At 41.8% G+C, this 14514-nt stretch overlaps 2 protein-coding genes across 3 annotated transcripts in view; one reads left to right on the top strand and one right to left on the bottom strand.

Annotated features, from left to right (window-relative positions):
* LOC103386063 (myosin-4) overlaps positions 1-3564 on the bottom strand; it is a 3889-nt gene extending 325 nt beyond the window's left edge. The window contains exons 1-6 of the mRNA XM_008320163.3: positions 3294-3564; positions 1129-1197; positions 879-920; positions 518-679; positions 316-399; positions 4-171 (exon numbers count right to left, since the gene is read on the bottom strand). Coding sequence (XP_008318385.1) covers positions 4-171; positions 316-399; positions 518-679; positions 879-920; positions 1129-1197; positions 3294-3392 — 624 coding nt within the window. The 5' untranslated portion in view covers positions 3393-3564. The remainder of the gene's footprint in view (positions 1-3; positions 172-315; positions 400-517; positions 680-878; positions 921-1128; positions 1198-3293) is intronic.
* A 1172-nt stretch (positions 3565-4736) lies between these two features.
* The window catches only part of LOC103386036 (growth/differentiation factor 11), a 20253-nt gene continuing 10475 nt past the window's right edge, over positions 4737-14514 (top strand). For both annotated transcript variants that reach the window (XM_017036455.2, XM_008320116.3), the window contains exon 1: positions 4737-5816. In XM_017036455.2, coding sequence (XP_016891944.1) covers positions 5402-5816 — 415 coding nt within the window. In that variant the 5' untranslated portion in view covers positions 4737-5401. The remainder of the gene's footprint in view (positions 5817-14514) is intronic.

Raw genomic sequence — 14514 nt, 5'->3', positions numbered from 1 at the left:
CACGCTCCCTCTGCCCTCACTGCCCTGACCTTCACACACAGACGAGTTATTTTCTTCTGTGTTTGTTCCTTTCTTCTGCTCCTCGGCGTCGTCTTTACTGGTCGGTGTCTTTCTCGCAGAGTCGACCTGAGTTTCATTTGAATTCATGGAAGCCAGTGTTTTCTTTCTTTCCTACAAAATAAGGAATTTACTTGGCATTCATTGAATCAGGACAATCATAAAAAAGAAAATAATTAATTCATTTTTAAAATGTTTCTTAATCAGTTCATGTTTAAAACGTTATTTCTTACGCAGGGTAATTGTTTTGTCTCTTACCTCTTTCAATTCTTCCACCTCTTTTGTCAGAGAGCAGACCATGTTCTCCAGCTTTTTCTTTGCGTCCTTCTCCTGTTGTAACGCCTACAAGTGCCATGAGATCAGTTCAAATCACAAGACCTCAACACAGGCCCACATTAAATGCACAAATATGGCTGAAGTATGAAATCTTTTTTCAGTTTTAGTTAAAGGCCAGACATACCGAGTTAGCCTGTCCAGCCTCCCTATGGGCCTCGGCCAGCAGCTCCTCTATACTCTCCAGCGTGTCCTGCAGGACATCCACCTGGAACAACAGAGCCTCCCGCTCCACCTCCAGCCCACGCAGCTCCTGCACCACCTCGTCATAGCTGGCCTGCAGCTCCAGCTTCAACACAAACACATTTGAGAATCAGTGTGGGCAGTTTGAGAAGTTATGTTCAATGAGTGGGAAGATATTCATGTTTAGTGAACTCTTTATAATATTCTGCATAAATAACACGCCTCAACTTGACATTCAATAGTACTAATATAGTGCCATGAGATCACAACTAGAGAAAAAAAAACAAGTAAAAAAAAGTATTCACCATTTCACCAGGAAGGCCCATGAGGAGATCTTTGTCAGACTGCTGAAAAGATAAAAACATAAAAAATAAAACGTCACGTTATTATGCAGTTTAAAGTTAGTCAATGATGTGCTCCCTGGTGCCACCTTCTGGTCCCAATCCGCCTTCTTGTACCACTGATAATACAGAAAGCTGACACTGGACAGGGGATTTCCTTGTCACTGGTTTGATGAAGTAACAGCTTACATTAGTAGACCCTCCTCACTCCTACCTGACTGTCAGTCCTCTTCCTCAGAGTTCGACTGTCACTTCGTGTCAAACGTCTGGATGAATTCTCATTCTGACAAAGGCACAAAAAAAAAAATCATTTTAGAACAGGCAGAGGTTGGCCAGCATGATCTCATTACGCAGTCCAGGGCTTTGGGAAGAGTTGCAGTAATAGTTTTATTTATTTATCATTAATTATTAATCTATTATATTTTATTGTATTTATGATTTATACGTAATTGTTCACTTTTAAAGTTGTATCCAGTTTCGTTTTTTTTTAAAAAATATTTTCACTTCTGCTCTGAAAACATGTATAATGAACCACTCATGAGTTTCAAAAGCATGTCCTACAGAAAACAATTTTGAAAAACATCTCATATTAGACATGTTGGTGTGAGGTCTGTCTGCCTCCTTTCCCTCCTGTCTGTTTCTCGGGGTTAATTAGTTACTCATCAAACTCACCTGTGTCCCAGGTTTCCCTGCTCATTAGTCTCATTGGTGTCACCTGGGTAAATATACCTCCCTCACTCTCTACTCACTCTTTGTTGGATCATTGAGCTGTTCAGAGTTATGCCATTTGTGTTGTGTGTATGTGCTTCCTGTTTGGGACTTGTTCCACTTTCCTTGTTCTCATCTGGCTCTGGTTCCTGTGAGTTGACTTGAATGTTCTGATTATGGACTTTGTAAATACATTTTCTGTACCTGATCGTGGTCTTCTGAGTGTAACAACTGCATCCTGACTACAATAAACGTAACACTTGAAGACAAATGTATGGAACTTATTGGCTAGCATTGCCACAAAATAAAGCAGATGTCTTTAATGCAAGACAATGCACTTATTTTTAACAGTGTGTGTTGTTTTGTTTTTTGTTTATGTTTAAAGAGGAAAATTACCTTTAAGTTAATAGGAGAAAAAAAAGTAATCAGAATTCTTGGTCACATGAGAACAAACCTTTTAAATGTGGACTAATTATTACTACTCTTTTTTTGGCTGCTACCTAGAGGTCTCTCTTCCATCCTGTCTGCTGAACTGTTCATCGAGGTGGTGTGTGCAGCAATGGTGAGAGAAAATGCAACGATTTGTTGTCTAACCTCAGCCAATTCCTACACAGTATTAGATAAATGGTGAGAGAAAATGCAACGATTTGTGGTCTTCTGCCAATTCCTACACAGTATTAGATGTAAGTTAATAGGAGAAAAAAAAGTAATCAGAATTCTTGGTCACATGAGAACAAACCTTTTAAATGTGGACTAATTATTACTACTCTTTTTTTGGCTGCTACCTAGAGGTCTCTCTTCCATCCTGTCTGCTGAACTGTTCATCGAGGTGGTGTGTGCAGCAATGGTGAGAGAAAATGCAACGATTTGTTGTCTAACCTCAGCCAATTCCTACACAGTATTAGATATAAAAATGATGAAAAGTCTCTTGTTTCTTTCTGTTATTAGGATGTAGAAAATATTGGTGATCTGGGATGAAGACATTTCTAGAAGGCCCTCTAGCGGCCACCTAATCGTAAGCTTACATGCATATTGGAGAGTGGTTGACAATATATGTGTATGTAACTGAGTGACGTGTAGTCTTCGGACTTTCTACGTGGACTAACCCTTGTTCCCTTTTATTGCCAGTGTCCTTTGTCAAACGTCACCAAGGTCTTCTCATATCTCATGTACACAACATGTTATCATTGTTTATCTCCCATTCTCCAAACTATTCCACTTTTGCCCGTCACTTTTTTCCAGCACCCGACATGTGAACAGTATCACTCCATCTGCTTCTTATTTAATGCTATCTCCACGCTGTTCTCAGGTGTAAACATTCCGTATTTACTTAATATTAGGTAAAAGCAACATTTTCAGTTTAACTGATTTTTCCACTGTTAGTAACTAGCAAATTACAGACGTTGAGGTGGAGCTCTGACGTCAACAAAACACCAAAACAACAACACAACACAACCATGGCTCATGAATGAGGAAGTAGAGAATAGGTGAGGCCTGCCAAACACAGCCGTTAAGACTGAGTTACTCCCGTTACACAATTAACACAGCTCAATTTATGAAAACATTTAAATTAAATAACAATGTACAAATAAAACTCTAACGTCAAGCGACCGTGTACAATATGTTACTGGGTGAAAACTCTGATTTCCTCAGTGATTCATTAACGCTTACCTCCGATATGATGCTGCGCAGAGATTCGTCTTCGCTCAGACCTCGGGAAATAGTCCTCTTCCTGGGAGAACCGCTGCTGTCCAGCGACACTGAAAGCATTTTCACTATTTCTGTGTTTATATCAACTCAGTTTATGTAATAGCCGCCTCCGAGCTCTTTTACTTAGGTAAAGCTGACTGTTTCCTCCTACGCTGCAACAATTAAAGTGCGAACACCCACTCTAGTCGACGCCCAGGTCCCACTCTACAGGAGCCGCCGAGGTCCAAAAATAACCGTCGCCCTCACTCCGCCCTTCTCTGTGTAGAAGAATCAATACGCGGGATCACATGCTGTAGAAAGGTGAGCCAGAAAGGCAGGTGTTTACAGTTTTCAACCTTTTTTTTAATTTCTAAAACGCAAAATATCTGAAGCCACGGCTCTCATGCACCTCCAGCGGCAGGTTTTTTATTAAAATCTATCAAGAGTTCAGCTGTGTCGAGTATTGTTTTATCTGTCTCATTAACTGAAATCAGAGGAAACATGGACTTGAACAAAACTCGAAAGGACACATTAAAGTTACTGAAGTTTCAAAATCTATAACTCTAACACCATCTGATTTATAATTTCACAAAATCGAAAGAGCATTGGAAAATAACTTGATTTTTGTCCTCATGGTGTTCGTCCAACAATAGCTAATGCATGGCTAAAGCAGGTACACAAACACGCACACACTGCCACAAAATAATTTACTACTTAAATCTAATTATTTACTGGACCTTACATAAATGACAGAGCTAAAGCTTCTAAATGTTGTTACTGTTTCTATCTATTATTCCTAAAACTTTATGTTGCATGCTTTTATGTTCTCCAGCAGATGTCAGTAGTGCGTCAATGACGGAGCTCAGGCTGAAAGAAACTCACAGCTGCTTTAAGAAGTAAGAAGCTTTTACAACTTGAATTTAACAAGGGCTCTATCATAAACCCCTCTATATGCATACGAAAAATTACTGTTTTCTGATTGTTGTGCATGGGTTTATGGGGTTTTCTATAAGATTTTATTGCATATGGAAATAATTAGAGACATTCTTGACCCTGACTGGAATCTTACAGTTTCATAGTTTACCTCATTTTCAACAGGTCGCTCTCTAAAAGGATGAGTCAAATGCTACTACTGAGGTAAAACAAAGCCCATCCATACAGTATGTCTGATGTCACTTTGCACATGCAGTATTGTTATTTGTATTATTTAGGATTCAGAATAAAACGCCCCAAGAAAAGACGATAAAATCAATACATTTTCTTAGATGCTTTTAGTTTTAGTTTTGATTTATTTTACCTTAATGTGATTCATCCTCACACGTTTAATATACATTTATTATCATTTGGAGTGTATAATGTTATAAAAGTGTCATAAAGATAGTTAGAACCAACAGTTTGGGGTGTGGGTGGAGCGGGGGCGGGGGGGGGGGGCTTTGATTGTGCCATCATCATCATCATCATCATAATGACTTAACTGAGCAATATCTGTAATGTGGGACACTGTTGTCACCGCGAACACATGTACACTCTCATAACAGTGCGTCCTCCCTCCCTTCGCTCTGTCCCTCTTGACTTGGTGACAGACCTAAAAGCCTTTTGTTGCAATCTTAGCCAATGGAGACGGATTACGACACCGGGCAGCTGAGATATATAAAGAGCCCCTTTTTGACCGCACTTGCACATTCTTCAGTGACACTTCTGAATATCCGCACACACCTCCGTGGACTAAAATTGTACAGGAGACCGATATAACCGACATAACCATCCGAGCTTCTCCTTCATGTAGCCAGGCAATGCATTCTTCGGGGAGATAATTAGACAACTTTCAATCATCCAAGTCTCCGCAGAGACACACTGGGACGCAGTTTTGTTTCAATTTCAATTGCACAGGCTCCTGCTGCAAAAGGCAACTTCGTTTTGGATTGGATGCATGTCACTGCCTTTACTGGGATAAATCAAGGAGCAGCGCAGACCGAGAGAGGGGATATAACGGAGTAAAGGGAGCAGAAGAGGAGAGAGAGAGAGAGAGAGAGAGAGAGAGAGAGATTGAGAGTTTGAAAAGTTGCATCGCCTGGTGTTCGCGCATCGTCATGTCGAGGTACAACTTCTTGCTGTGCTTAATGGTTCTTATCTCTTTGGGACAGTCGGGGAGCGATGAACCCAATCTGCTGCTGCCTCACGCCAGCGAGACGCCCACGGATGCCGGGCTGTCTCTTCTGGACGAGGACGCCGGTGCCCACGAGTGTTCCGCCTGCGTTTGGAGGGAGCAGAGCAAAGTGCTGCGGCTAGAAACCATCAAGTCCCAGATCCTGAGCAAACTGCGTCTAAAGCAGGCTCCCAACATCAGCCGGGAGGTGGTCAATCAGCTGCTGCCCAAGGCGCCTCCGCTCCAGCAGCTCCTGGACCATCACGACTTCCAGGGAGATGCGTCGTCCCAGGATGAGTTTATGGAGGAGGACGAATATCACGCCACTACTGAGTCCGTGATTACAATGGCTTCTGAACGTAAGTAACCATTAACCTCCCAACAGTATTGTGATTTGTTTGGTAATTTTCAAGTGCGCCCCGTGCGTAATTGCGCAGCACAGGAGTTCTGATGAGCCTGTGCGCAACGATAGAACTCAAGTCAGTGAGACGTTGTGCACTTATTAAGGTTGGCGGTACAAGTCCATGGTGTTCGTATGTGATGTGTGTTTCAAGCAGGATGGTGTAATTTGACAAATGGCTCTGGTCAGCTGTTGGCCACGGCTGTCAAAATAGCGATTACGCGTGGAGCTGATAAATCAATACTCCGCCGCATAAAGAGCCTCGTCACTGTGACACCGACAGCTCCAATATGTCTCGATGAGCTTTTGTTTTCCTGACGCTGGTGATGCTTCTCTCCGCTCCTCGCCGCCTCCACTCCTGCTGTCATCTCCAAACTTTTCAAGTCGTCTTTGTGTTTCCCTGGGACGCGACGCATGGCTGAGCTTTGAACGTCAAGTGCATTATTAATGATAATGCAGCATTTGGCTGCCACCTGCATCACCAAAGCCTCTCTGACCTGCTTTGCATTAAAGCTTTTAAATTTCTGGAGTTATGATCACGTCTCGGGGCCCTCTGCTTATTGGTCCCCGACAATTTGGTTGCTCTCTCATTTCCCATAAATCCGCTGATAAACCGCGGGCAGGCCCCTCAGAGACATTTTATAAAATTACTGTTGAACCCTGGCAGCTGTGCTCTATCGCTCTTTTATAGGAGCCTCTACCGGTTTCCCTGCTGTTCATCGCAGTGAGAAAAAGTGTGTCCAAAAAGCTGCTATTGTTCCCCTCTTGCAGCGGCCCCCCTCGGCCGCACTTGCCTTTTAAATGCGAAGTTTATAGGCTCAGCTCGTTTTTTTCCACCACGAGTTCACAAAGACAGAGAATCACTTAGTGTCGAGGGGAGTGTGTGACCTTTTCCTGGCGAATTGCGGGGTTCAACAACATTTACACACATAATATATTCTGCACAAGGCGGATGAAGTACACTCCAAATAATGCTTTTCTTTCCTTTATGGCCGAACAAAATATAGGCCTTTATGAGGCAGCGTGTTGAGGTGTCCGACATTATCATCTATCATCCATCTATATGTGTCCAAATTACCTATAGCTATCAACTGATACTGATAATAAGGCTTGCTTCTACAAAAAACTCAGCATAAACAGAATGGTTTGTTGGGGTCACCCTGTGGAAAGGTGGTTAGTGCTGTTGCCTTACAACAAGAGCCACCAGTCCAATCAAAAGGAGGTACAGTTTGCGTGTTCTACTTATGTGTGCGTGGGTTTCCTCCAGGTGAACTAGTCAGAGTTGAGTTAATCAGGCACTTGGAGTGGACACTAATCTGGACCGGGTGCCGGCCGGTCGGTCGACCACATGCGTTCTGAATATTAAAGGCTCAGACTGTAAATGTTGAGCCATTGACGCCCTTTTATTAACCTGATAAAAACCTGGTAAAAGACTCAGTTCATTAGTCTGAAGCCTGTGTTCCTCCCGTAGGTCATTGGAGTGTAATTTACACAACGTCACGTTATTAAGTTAACAGCAACCACAAAGTCTGAACGTGTTCCTGAGCCTCTTTGACTCAGTCCATCAGATTATTATCATAGTTTTTGAAGTGAAGTTATATTGCTTTGACTCAGTCCATCAGATTATTATCGTAGTTTTCGCAGTCACCTCGATGTTATATTAACCGAACACTGTAAAAAGCTGAAATTGTCATCCAGCTAATTTTGCCATTAATTTGCCTAAAAAAAGTGTTGAACTATGATCTAAACTTGTTTTCAGTCACTACATCGTTGGTCGATGCTCCTTTTGTACTTGACTTCCTTGACTCCCAGCTCTTTTGTACCTTTTGTCAAATCGCCCCAGGTTTGAGTGAATCAGAGAGGTATGGATTTCTAATGAAATTTTAAGTGTATAAACTTTTCTTTGCAGTGAATCAGAGAGGTATGGATTTCTAATTAAATTGTGTATAAACTTTCTAGAATGTATTTTGCTCTTATAGTTTTATAAATAGCATAGTTAATGCAGGGGTTTTTTTGTGCTATCTGTTGCCATGTTGTTGTTTGTATACTTTACGGCACAGTTGGGTTTACGTGGAGTTTGATAAGTGCTGACAGGTACGGATCTTGTGTAATAACCTGCTGCGCTGCCTCTGCTGTTCAGATCAGTCCTACATTGGTATTATTCCCACTGCAGCATTAAATGTTGTACAGGCAGGATGCAGCTCACTCAGCTGTGCAGCCCAGGAGAGAACATTTACCAACAGACACACACGGGTTAGTCATCTGTTCTGAACTTTAACCACAGCTTCAGATATTAGGGTCAAATTAGACCTAATGGTCGGTGGAAATAAACTGACCTGACGATGTTTTTTTGTCTTATAATTTGATTTTTAGATAGCTCTTTTACATGTAAGGCTGTTTCAGAGTCTGCCCCCTGACACACACACACACACACACACACAAGTGCACACTCTCTCACACACGACTTAGCCTCACATTCCTCCTCCTTCTCCTCCTCCTCCTCCTCCTTCCTCCTCCTTTCTTCGGTACTCCAAGAAGAGTTGAGAGAATGAGTGCATCTCTGCTTGCCTGTGGCGCCTTCGTGATCCCACAGGATTAAAAGTACCTTTTTCTGTCTCTCTGATACAAGGAGCACTTCGAACAGTATTCCCCGCACACCTCGAACCCGGTCACCCTTTCACCGTCCTGCACACTGCCTCTGACGGGCCATGTGGGTTCACACAGTACATACTGGACTGGACCGGTGCCAAAGTTGCTTCTTAGTATTCACTTAAGGTACGGGGGGTGCCGCAGTGGGGGCTGAGTGGGTCCACGTCTTCTCGGTATTTAATTACTATGAAATTTCGTGGAAAGTACGGCTATTTTTATCGCGGTTGCAGCACTTTATGTTCCGAAACATCTCCCTCCGTGACGACTGATGTGCAGGTAACTGCTGCGGGCTGGTAGTTTGTGCAGAAAGAAGTGATGGAGCTCAGTTTATGTGGGTCAGTTTATCTACTGACACATTTACCATTTGCAATAACAAATACATGCAAACACTGGCCTGTGTTTGAGCGCGTTGATTTATGTCGGTAATTGTCCGGTGGGCGAGTGCAGAGTGTGTATCTTGGAGCCTGGTTTGTTTTGCTAAAGGGGTGAGGGTTTGACCCCGCTGGTCGTCCATTTGTCACATGTTTAAGACACGTAGACCAGACCTTCCTCCACCATCAGTGACCTTGCCTTCCTTTCTTCTTGTGTCCATCACTCTGCGTTTGATGTGAGTTTCTCCATGTTGTTCCACTTCTTAGATGAGCTGGAAGTAGAAGAAGAAGATATTATTCTGTCAATCCATTACATAGATTATAAAAAGGCAGAAATAATACTGTCATAAATAGATGACAAGATCGTGAAAAATCCTAAATAGTCAAATTTTGCATTTCAATTTAATTGTCCTACATATAAACAGTAGTGAGGACAGGATTGTCCTACAGATAAACAGTAGTGAGGAGAAGAGATGACACGTTATGACGAGTGTCAAATATAGAAAGTCATTTACTAACGCAGAGACCAAATACCTTAATAGACTGAGTTGAACGTTTAGAGAGAAATGTTCGTCCTTAAAGACACATCTTCGTTCTGGAACTCCGTGGTGTTTTTTTTTTTTCTTCCTTTGACTGGACAGTTAGACAACAGTGACAGTGACTAACAGTCAACAGGAGGCAACCCTGTGGTAAACTTTAATCTGCTCCTAGTGGTCGGGTGATGCAGGTACCCATTTCTAAATGAGTCCATGTTGAGATGCAAATGAAAAGTTGACCAGTGGTTTGTCTTAAACTTAGTAAGGCCTCAGATGGGAAAAAACAAAATTTTTTTTGCACTTTTTCAGAGAGTGCAGAGAGTTTGTACAATGTGACGAAGTTTTTGACAGATCATTCAGCAGCGGCAGCAGATTTTCTCCTGTAAATTGTCATATCAGCCAGGGTCAAGTCAAGAAAACAGACGTTTACTTTGGTCGAAGAACCGACCTGAGTCGCCTGTCGTTAAACTTTACTGAATATCTGCACACATTTAAAAGTCTTTATCCACATGTTGGAGGGATACCCAAGGATGCTCTCTCTCTCTCTCTCTCTCACACACACACACACACACACACTATTGACAAAAAGGGTCACAGAGTTCACAGCTATGTGATATATTGGAAGAGGAGACTATTGACCTCATCGGGTCTCTTTCTTTGGCAGCAAAGACGAACCGGTAGTAACTTGAACACTTATCCCCCCACGCATACACACACACACACACACACACACTGATCTACTAACCACTCCCACTAAAAAACAAGTCTTTTATAGTGTTGACCCTATAAAAGGGTCATTTCCTGAAGGTGCAGGAACCATAAAAATTAAGAGGGAGAGCGCTAAAAGGACAGAAGAAGCAGAAGTCGGACTGTCCTCAACTCTGAGGCCAGTGTTTGCTGGAAGTTGATGCCTAAGTGAGGCTTTTATAGATTTATTTATTCCACGGAGGTCTCAGTTTGACGATGACACCTGTTCTCCCTGTGTAGTTGCTGCCATCACACGAGGGAAAGATAAACTTTGCTGTTGGATTGTTTGGACGTCGGGGTTTGACTGGTTTGTTTAAATAGGAGTAAAAACCAAGGAAAGAAAGCTCTATAGGACTGTGGAAATTGCACAACGTACTGTCAACTTTATGGCTAATAAAATTTCAAAGGGACCAAAGTCTATTAATACAGGGACAAAATTTCCCCAGGACCTTAGGAATCTCACTCCTTCCACCCTCCTTCCCCTATTCCCACGCTCCCGTGTACCAGTCCCTGCAGCCGGGCTTTTTCCTGCTGCATGTGGGAATGGACTGTGTTTTTTTATTTAAGGAATTTCACAAATTAAAATTTGTTGATAAATTATTCCTTCTGAGGTCTTCATACTTTTACTCGAACATCACTTTAAAAAAAAAAAAGATCTCAAAAGAGTGCGACCGAGTATGATGCACCAAAGCTCATGCTGCGGGTACGGGTGGGTGGGTTGGGGGGAGGGAAGAAAGGAGTGAGCCCACAGGGAGCAACAAGCAACCCAGTCCTATCCTAAAGGGACAGAAATCATGGACGGGTTTTATTGGTACAATTAAAAAGACCTGAAACAGATGTTATGTTTCACTAATAAAGGAAATAATTACTACGGAGCAGTAATTAAGCCCTGTGTAGGGACATGGGCGAGGAGGAGGAGGAGGAGGGGAAGAAGGAGGAGGGGATTGGAAAGATAAAATAGAGATCATTGAGGAAATTATTGTTGATGGATGCGTTCAGGGTTGGTGTGGCCGAGAAACCGTTTATGGAAGAGTCCATTAAATCTAAGAGGCGTTTAAGCAAAGGAAATGCTGCATGGGCATATCACGGCGTCCCTGGAGGGAGCCACTGTGTTGGAAAGTAGCTCAATTAACAGTGGATTAGCTCATCATTGTCTACATGAAAATTTAATAAGGAGAACAGCTTCTCACCGTATTTATCACCTGTGGTTGTGTTTCTGCCCACATCACTGCAGGAAGGCAATTATGAAAAAGCAAGTGATTTCTTAAGGGACCGGAGCAAAGTTTGATTTATGTAATGTACAGCATATAGTAGATGGATAAATACAGTAGGAGCTCATAAAGGGAATGTACGAAATCCCCAAAGTACTTACCTCTGGGCTCAGGCTCTGACAGATTTGGGTGAGAGCAGGGGTTTTTATAGTAACGGAGAGAATTTCTTTCCAAATACAAATCAAAATGCTTAGGGTTCGTCACTTCTACATGTAGGTTAAAAAGCTTTCACTTCCAGTGAAGAAAACACGGCTTTAATGGAGGTTTGAAACAGGTGGAGAAAAAGTTTTGAAAGACAAAAGACTAGTCACGCCAACAAGACAGATAATAGTTTTTGGGTTTTTTTTTTCAGCAGCAACGGTGAAGTACAGTAGGCCAAAGAACTGTAGTCTACCACGGTGTTTCTAAAGCTTTCGTGCAGCCACCTTTTTTTTTTCTGACATCAACACATGCCCAGCTTTGGCTTAAATAAATCCACTTTAATTCCTACAAAATGTACTTATTGACTGAGGAAAACAAAATGACAAATCAGTGCATTGTTGTCACTGCAGAGATGATGAAACTATCGTCATCATAATGAATTCTCTTTGCAGCTCTCTCCCCTTCAACTCTTGACCATTTTGGGTCAAACGTTGGTTCTAGCAGATGACACGGTCTTCATCTAAGAAGCTAGCAGTGATGTAACACAATCATCTTAGAACTTGCCATGACTAAAGAACCCCAGTACACCCATGGGCACGGACATGGACCTCATCAAGACGTAATTGGTGAAGTATGCAGGGAAAGAAGGCCGAGCCGCTCAACGCTGCAGAACGATATCAAACTAGACACTTTACAGTAGGACGTTTCATGTTGTGCTGAAGACTTTGTTTTTATTGAAGCGTCTCGTGTGGGTAAAGGGGGGGGGGGCAGACCTACATGTTGTGTGTTGTGGTTTTCTAGGCCGACATAATGGGCTGTGTGTGATTAGCGTGACGTATGGGTTTGTGAAAATTTACATTTATGCATTTAGCAGACGCTTTTATTCAAAGCGACTTACAGGAGGAGGATTAACAATCAAGCAGGTGGTTCCTCTGGGAATCGAACCCCATGAATCTCTGCTCTCTGCTTCTGAGGCAGGCGTGCTAACGGCTACACTGTGGAACTGAAATGTTTGCTCCACGTCATTGTCAGCTCTCAGAAGGGTATATTACAAAAAACAAACACCTTGACAGACTTTGACAGATGTTGTACAAAATATAAAGATCTGTAACGACTTTGAACTTTACACCGTTTCGCTCTCAGTAAGGAGAGATTCTGAAAACTTACCGAAACACAACTGGGTCTTATCAGTCCTGCCTTCGGGCCAGAGCTGTACTTTAAATGCGGCTGCTCTTGGTTGGTTTTTTCCTAAATTGCTGTGTTTTTTTGTTTTGTTTCTATCTTGTTTTTTGCCTTCCTCTGTGTTTGTGTGGAGGTCACCGCTTCATAATTGTGCTTCAGAAAGCTGAATTTTGTGAGAAACTTGTGACTTTTTCCTGAAGTTAAAGCCAGTTTTATTGTAAGAGAAACTTGAACGTGTCACAGTGGTCGGATTCCCACCTGTCATGCTGTAAATGCCACAGGTCTGACTTGGCCAAAACCACTGAATGTGCCCTGATGGAGGGACGAGCTGAAAGTGATTCTTCTTTCTTTGCTAATTACAGGCTCAGAACCATGTGACCCTCTGACATATCGACCCCCCACTGACGTATAACGTTATACGAAAGGGAGAGTTTGATTGGTCTGCTGTGGTTGTAGACATATGGAGAAAGTTCAAAGGATGTACAGTATACCACATCACCACTACACTGTGACTACTGCCGCAACTGCACTCAGCGGAGTAAACATCTTATAAAGTACAGATGTCCCCGGACAACTTTGAAGTTTCCATATGTGTTTGCTCAACTCTAACTAGCTCCAGGTTTCGACGTCTTCAAGTGCGTGAATGTGTTTCGTTAAAATGCATGAACACGGACACGTTTCTCATAACGTGTGACCGGACTGTAACTGTTGACATGCTTTTGAATTATTATTATTATTATTATGTGAAGCATGTGTTTATTATTAGGGCTTATGTAATCACTGGACTATAAACCAAGCCAAGTTTTTCATCTTAGTGATTCACGAAGGAAGTTTAAAACAAACCCTGTTTTGTGAATGTTGATTTATGACCATGATTGTGTTTTGTTTTTGTCTTTTTTGAATATTTTCATTTAACGTCTTGTCTTTGTTCTTGGTAAATAATGGGTTGTTTTTTAATCATACTACATTCACAAATAAGGAAAAGATGATGACGCTCATGTTTAAATGCAAACCTCATTTTCAGAATTATTGGTTCAAAAAACCTGTAGGCAGAAGGACAAAAAAAAAAAAATGTTTCATTGACCCCCTCAATTATTTATTTTTTTTGCTAAAAACTAACTTTTTTGACATTTTTGAAATTAACACACTCCAAGAAAAATAAAAGAATAAATATATATGCATGTATAATTTTTTTGTTTTTGTTGAATGGTTGGTTCTGGGTGTATCCAACCATCACCCTGACCCTAAACTACTTAGTTTTTCTCCAGCTTCACCCCTGTGGCCCTGAAAGGATTAAGCAGTAGATGAAAAAAGAATCAATAACTGGTCGTATAGACAGACTTAGAATCTCTGCTCTCTTTCAATGGAAAAAGCCTCTTTTAAAGACCAGAGATTTGGTATGAAAAAGCTAGCAATCTATCTTTGCAGCCTTAGACAGAAACTTTAGTGGACACTCACATTCACATCCCATGTTCATTTGAATACCTGTTACCAGGTAACTGGTAACTCCGTGGACTTTGGCTGCTGGTTTCCCTTTGACCCGGCTTCTATTTATCACTTTGCAAAAAAAAAAAAAACATCTTTGAAACTGAAGAAAGTTGAATGTGAGTGACCAAAATCTTAGTTTCTGTTGCATTTTTGCGTGGAGACTTTTCCTAAAAAAAAATTTATATTTGTGAATTAGTCTCAGGCCGCAGTACGATGAACATCACATAAAATCGGAGACTTTTTTTTCTGTCTTGACAGAATTCTTTTTTTCT

This window comes from Cynoglossus semilaevis, chromosome 11 (assembly GCF_000523025.1).
Source record: "Cynoglossus semilaevis isolate Cse_v1.0 chromosome 11, Cse_v1.0, whole genome shotgun sequence".
Taxonomy (NCBI): Eukaryota; Metazoa; Chordata; class Actinopteri; order Pleuronectiformes; family Cynoglossidae; genus Cynoglossus; species Cynoglossus semilaevis.
Note: the sequence above shows the minus strand (reverse complement) of the source record. Positions and strands in the feature narration are given on the sequence as shown.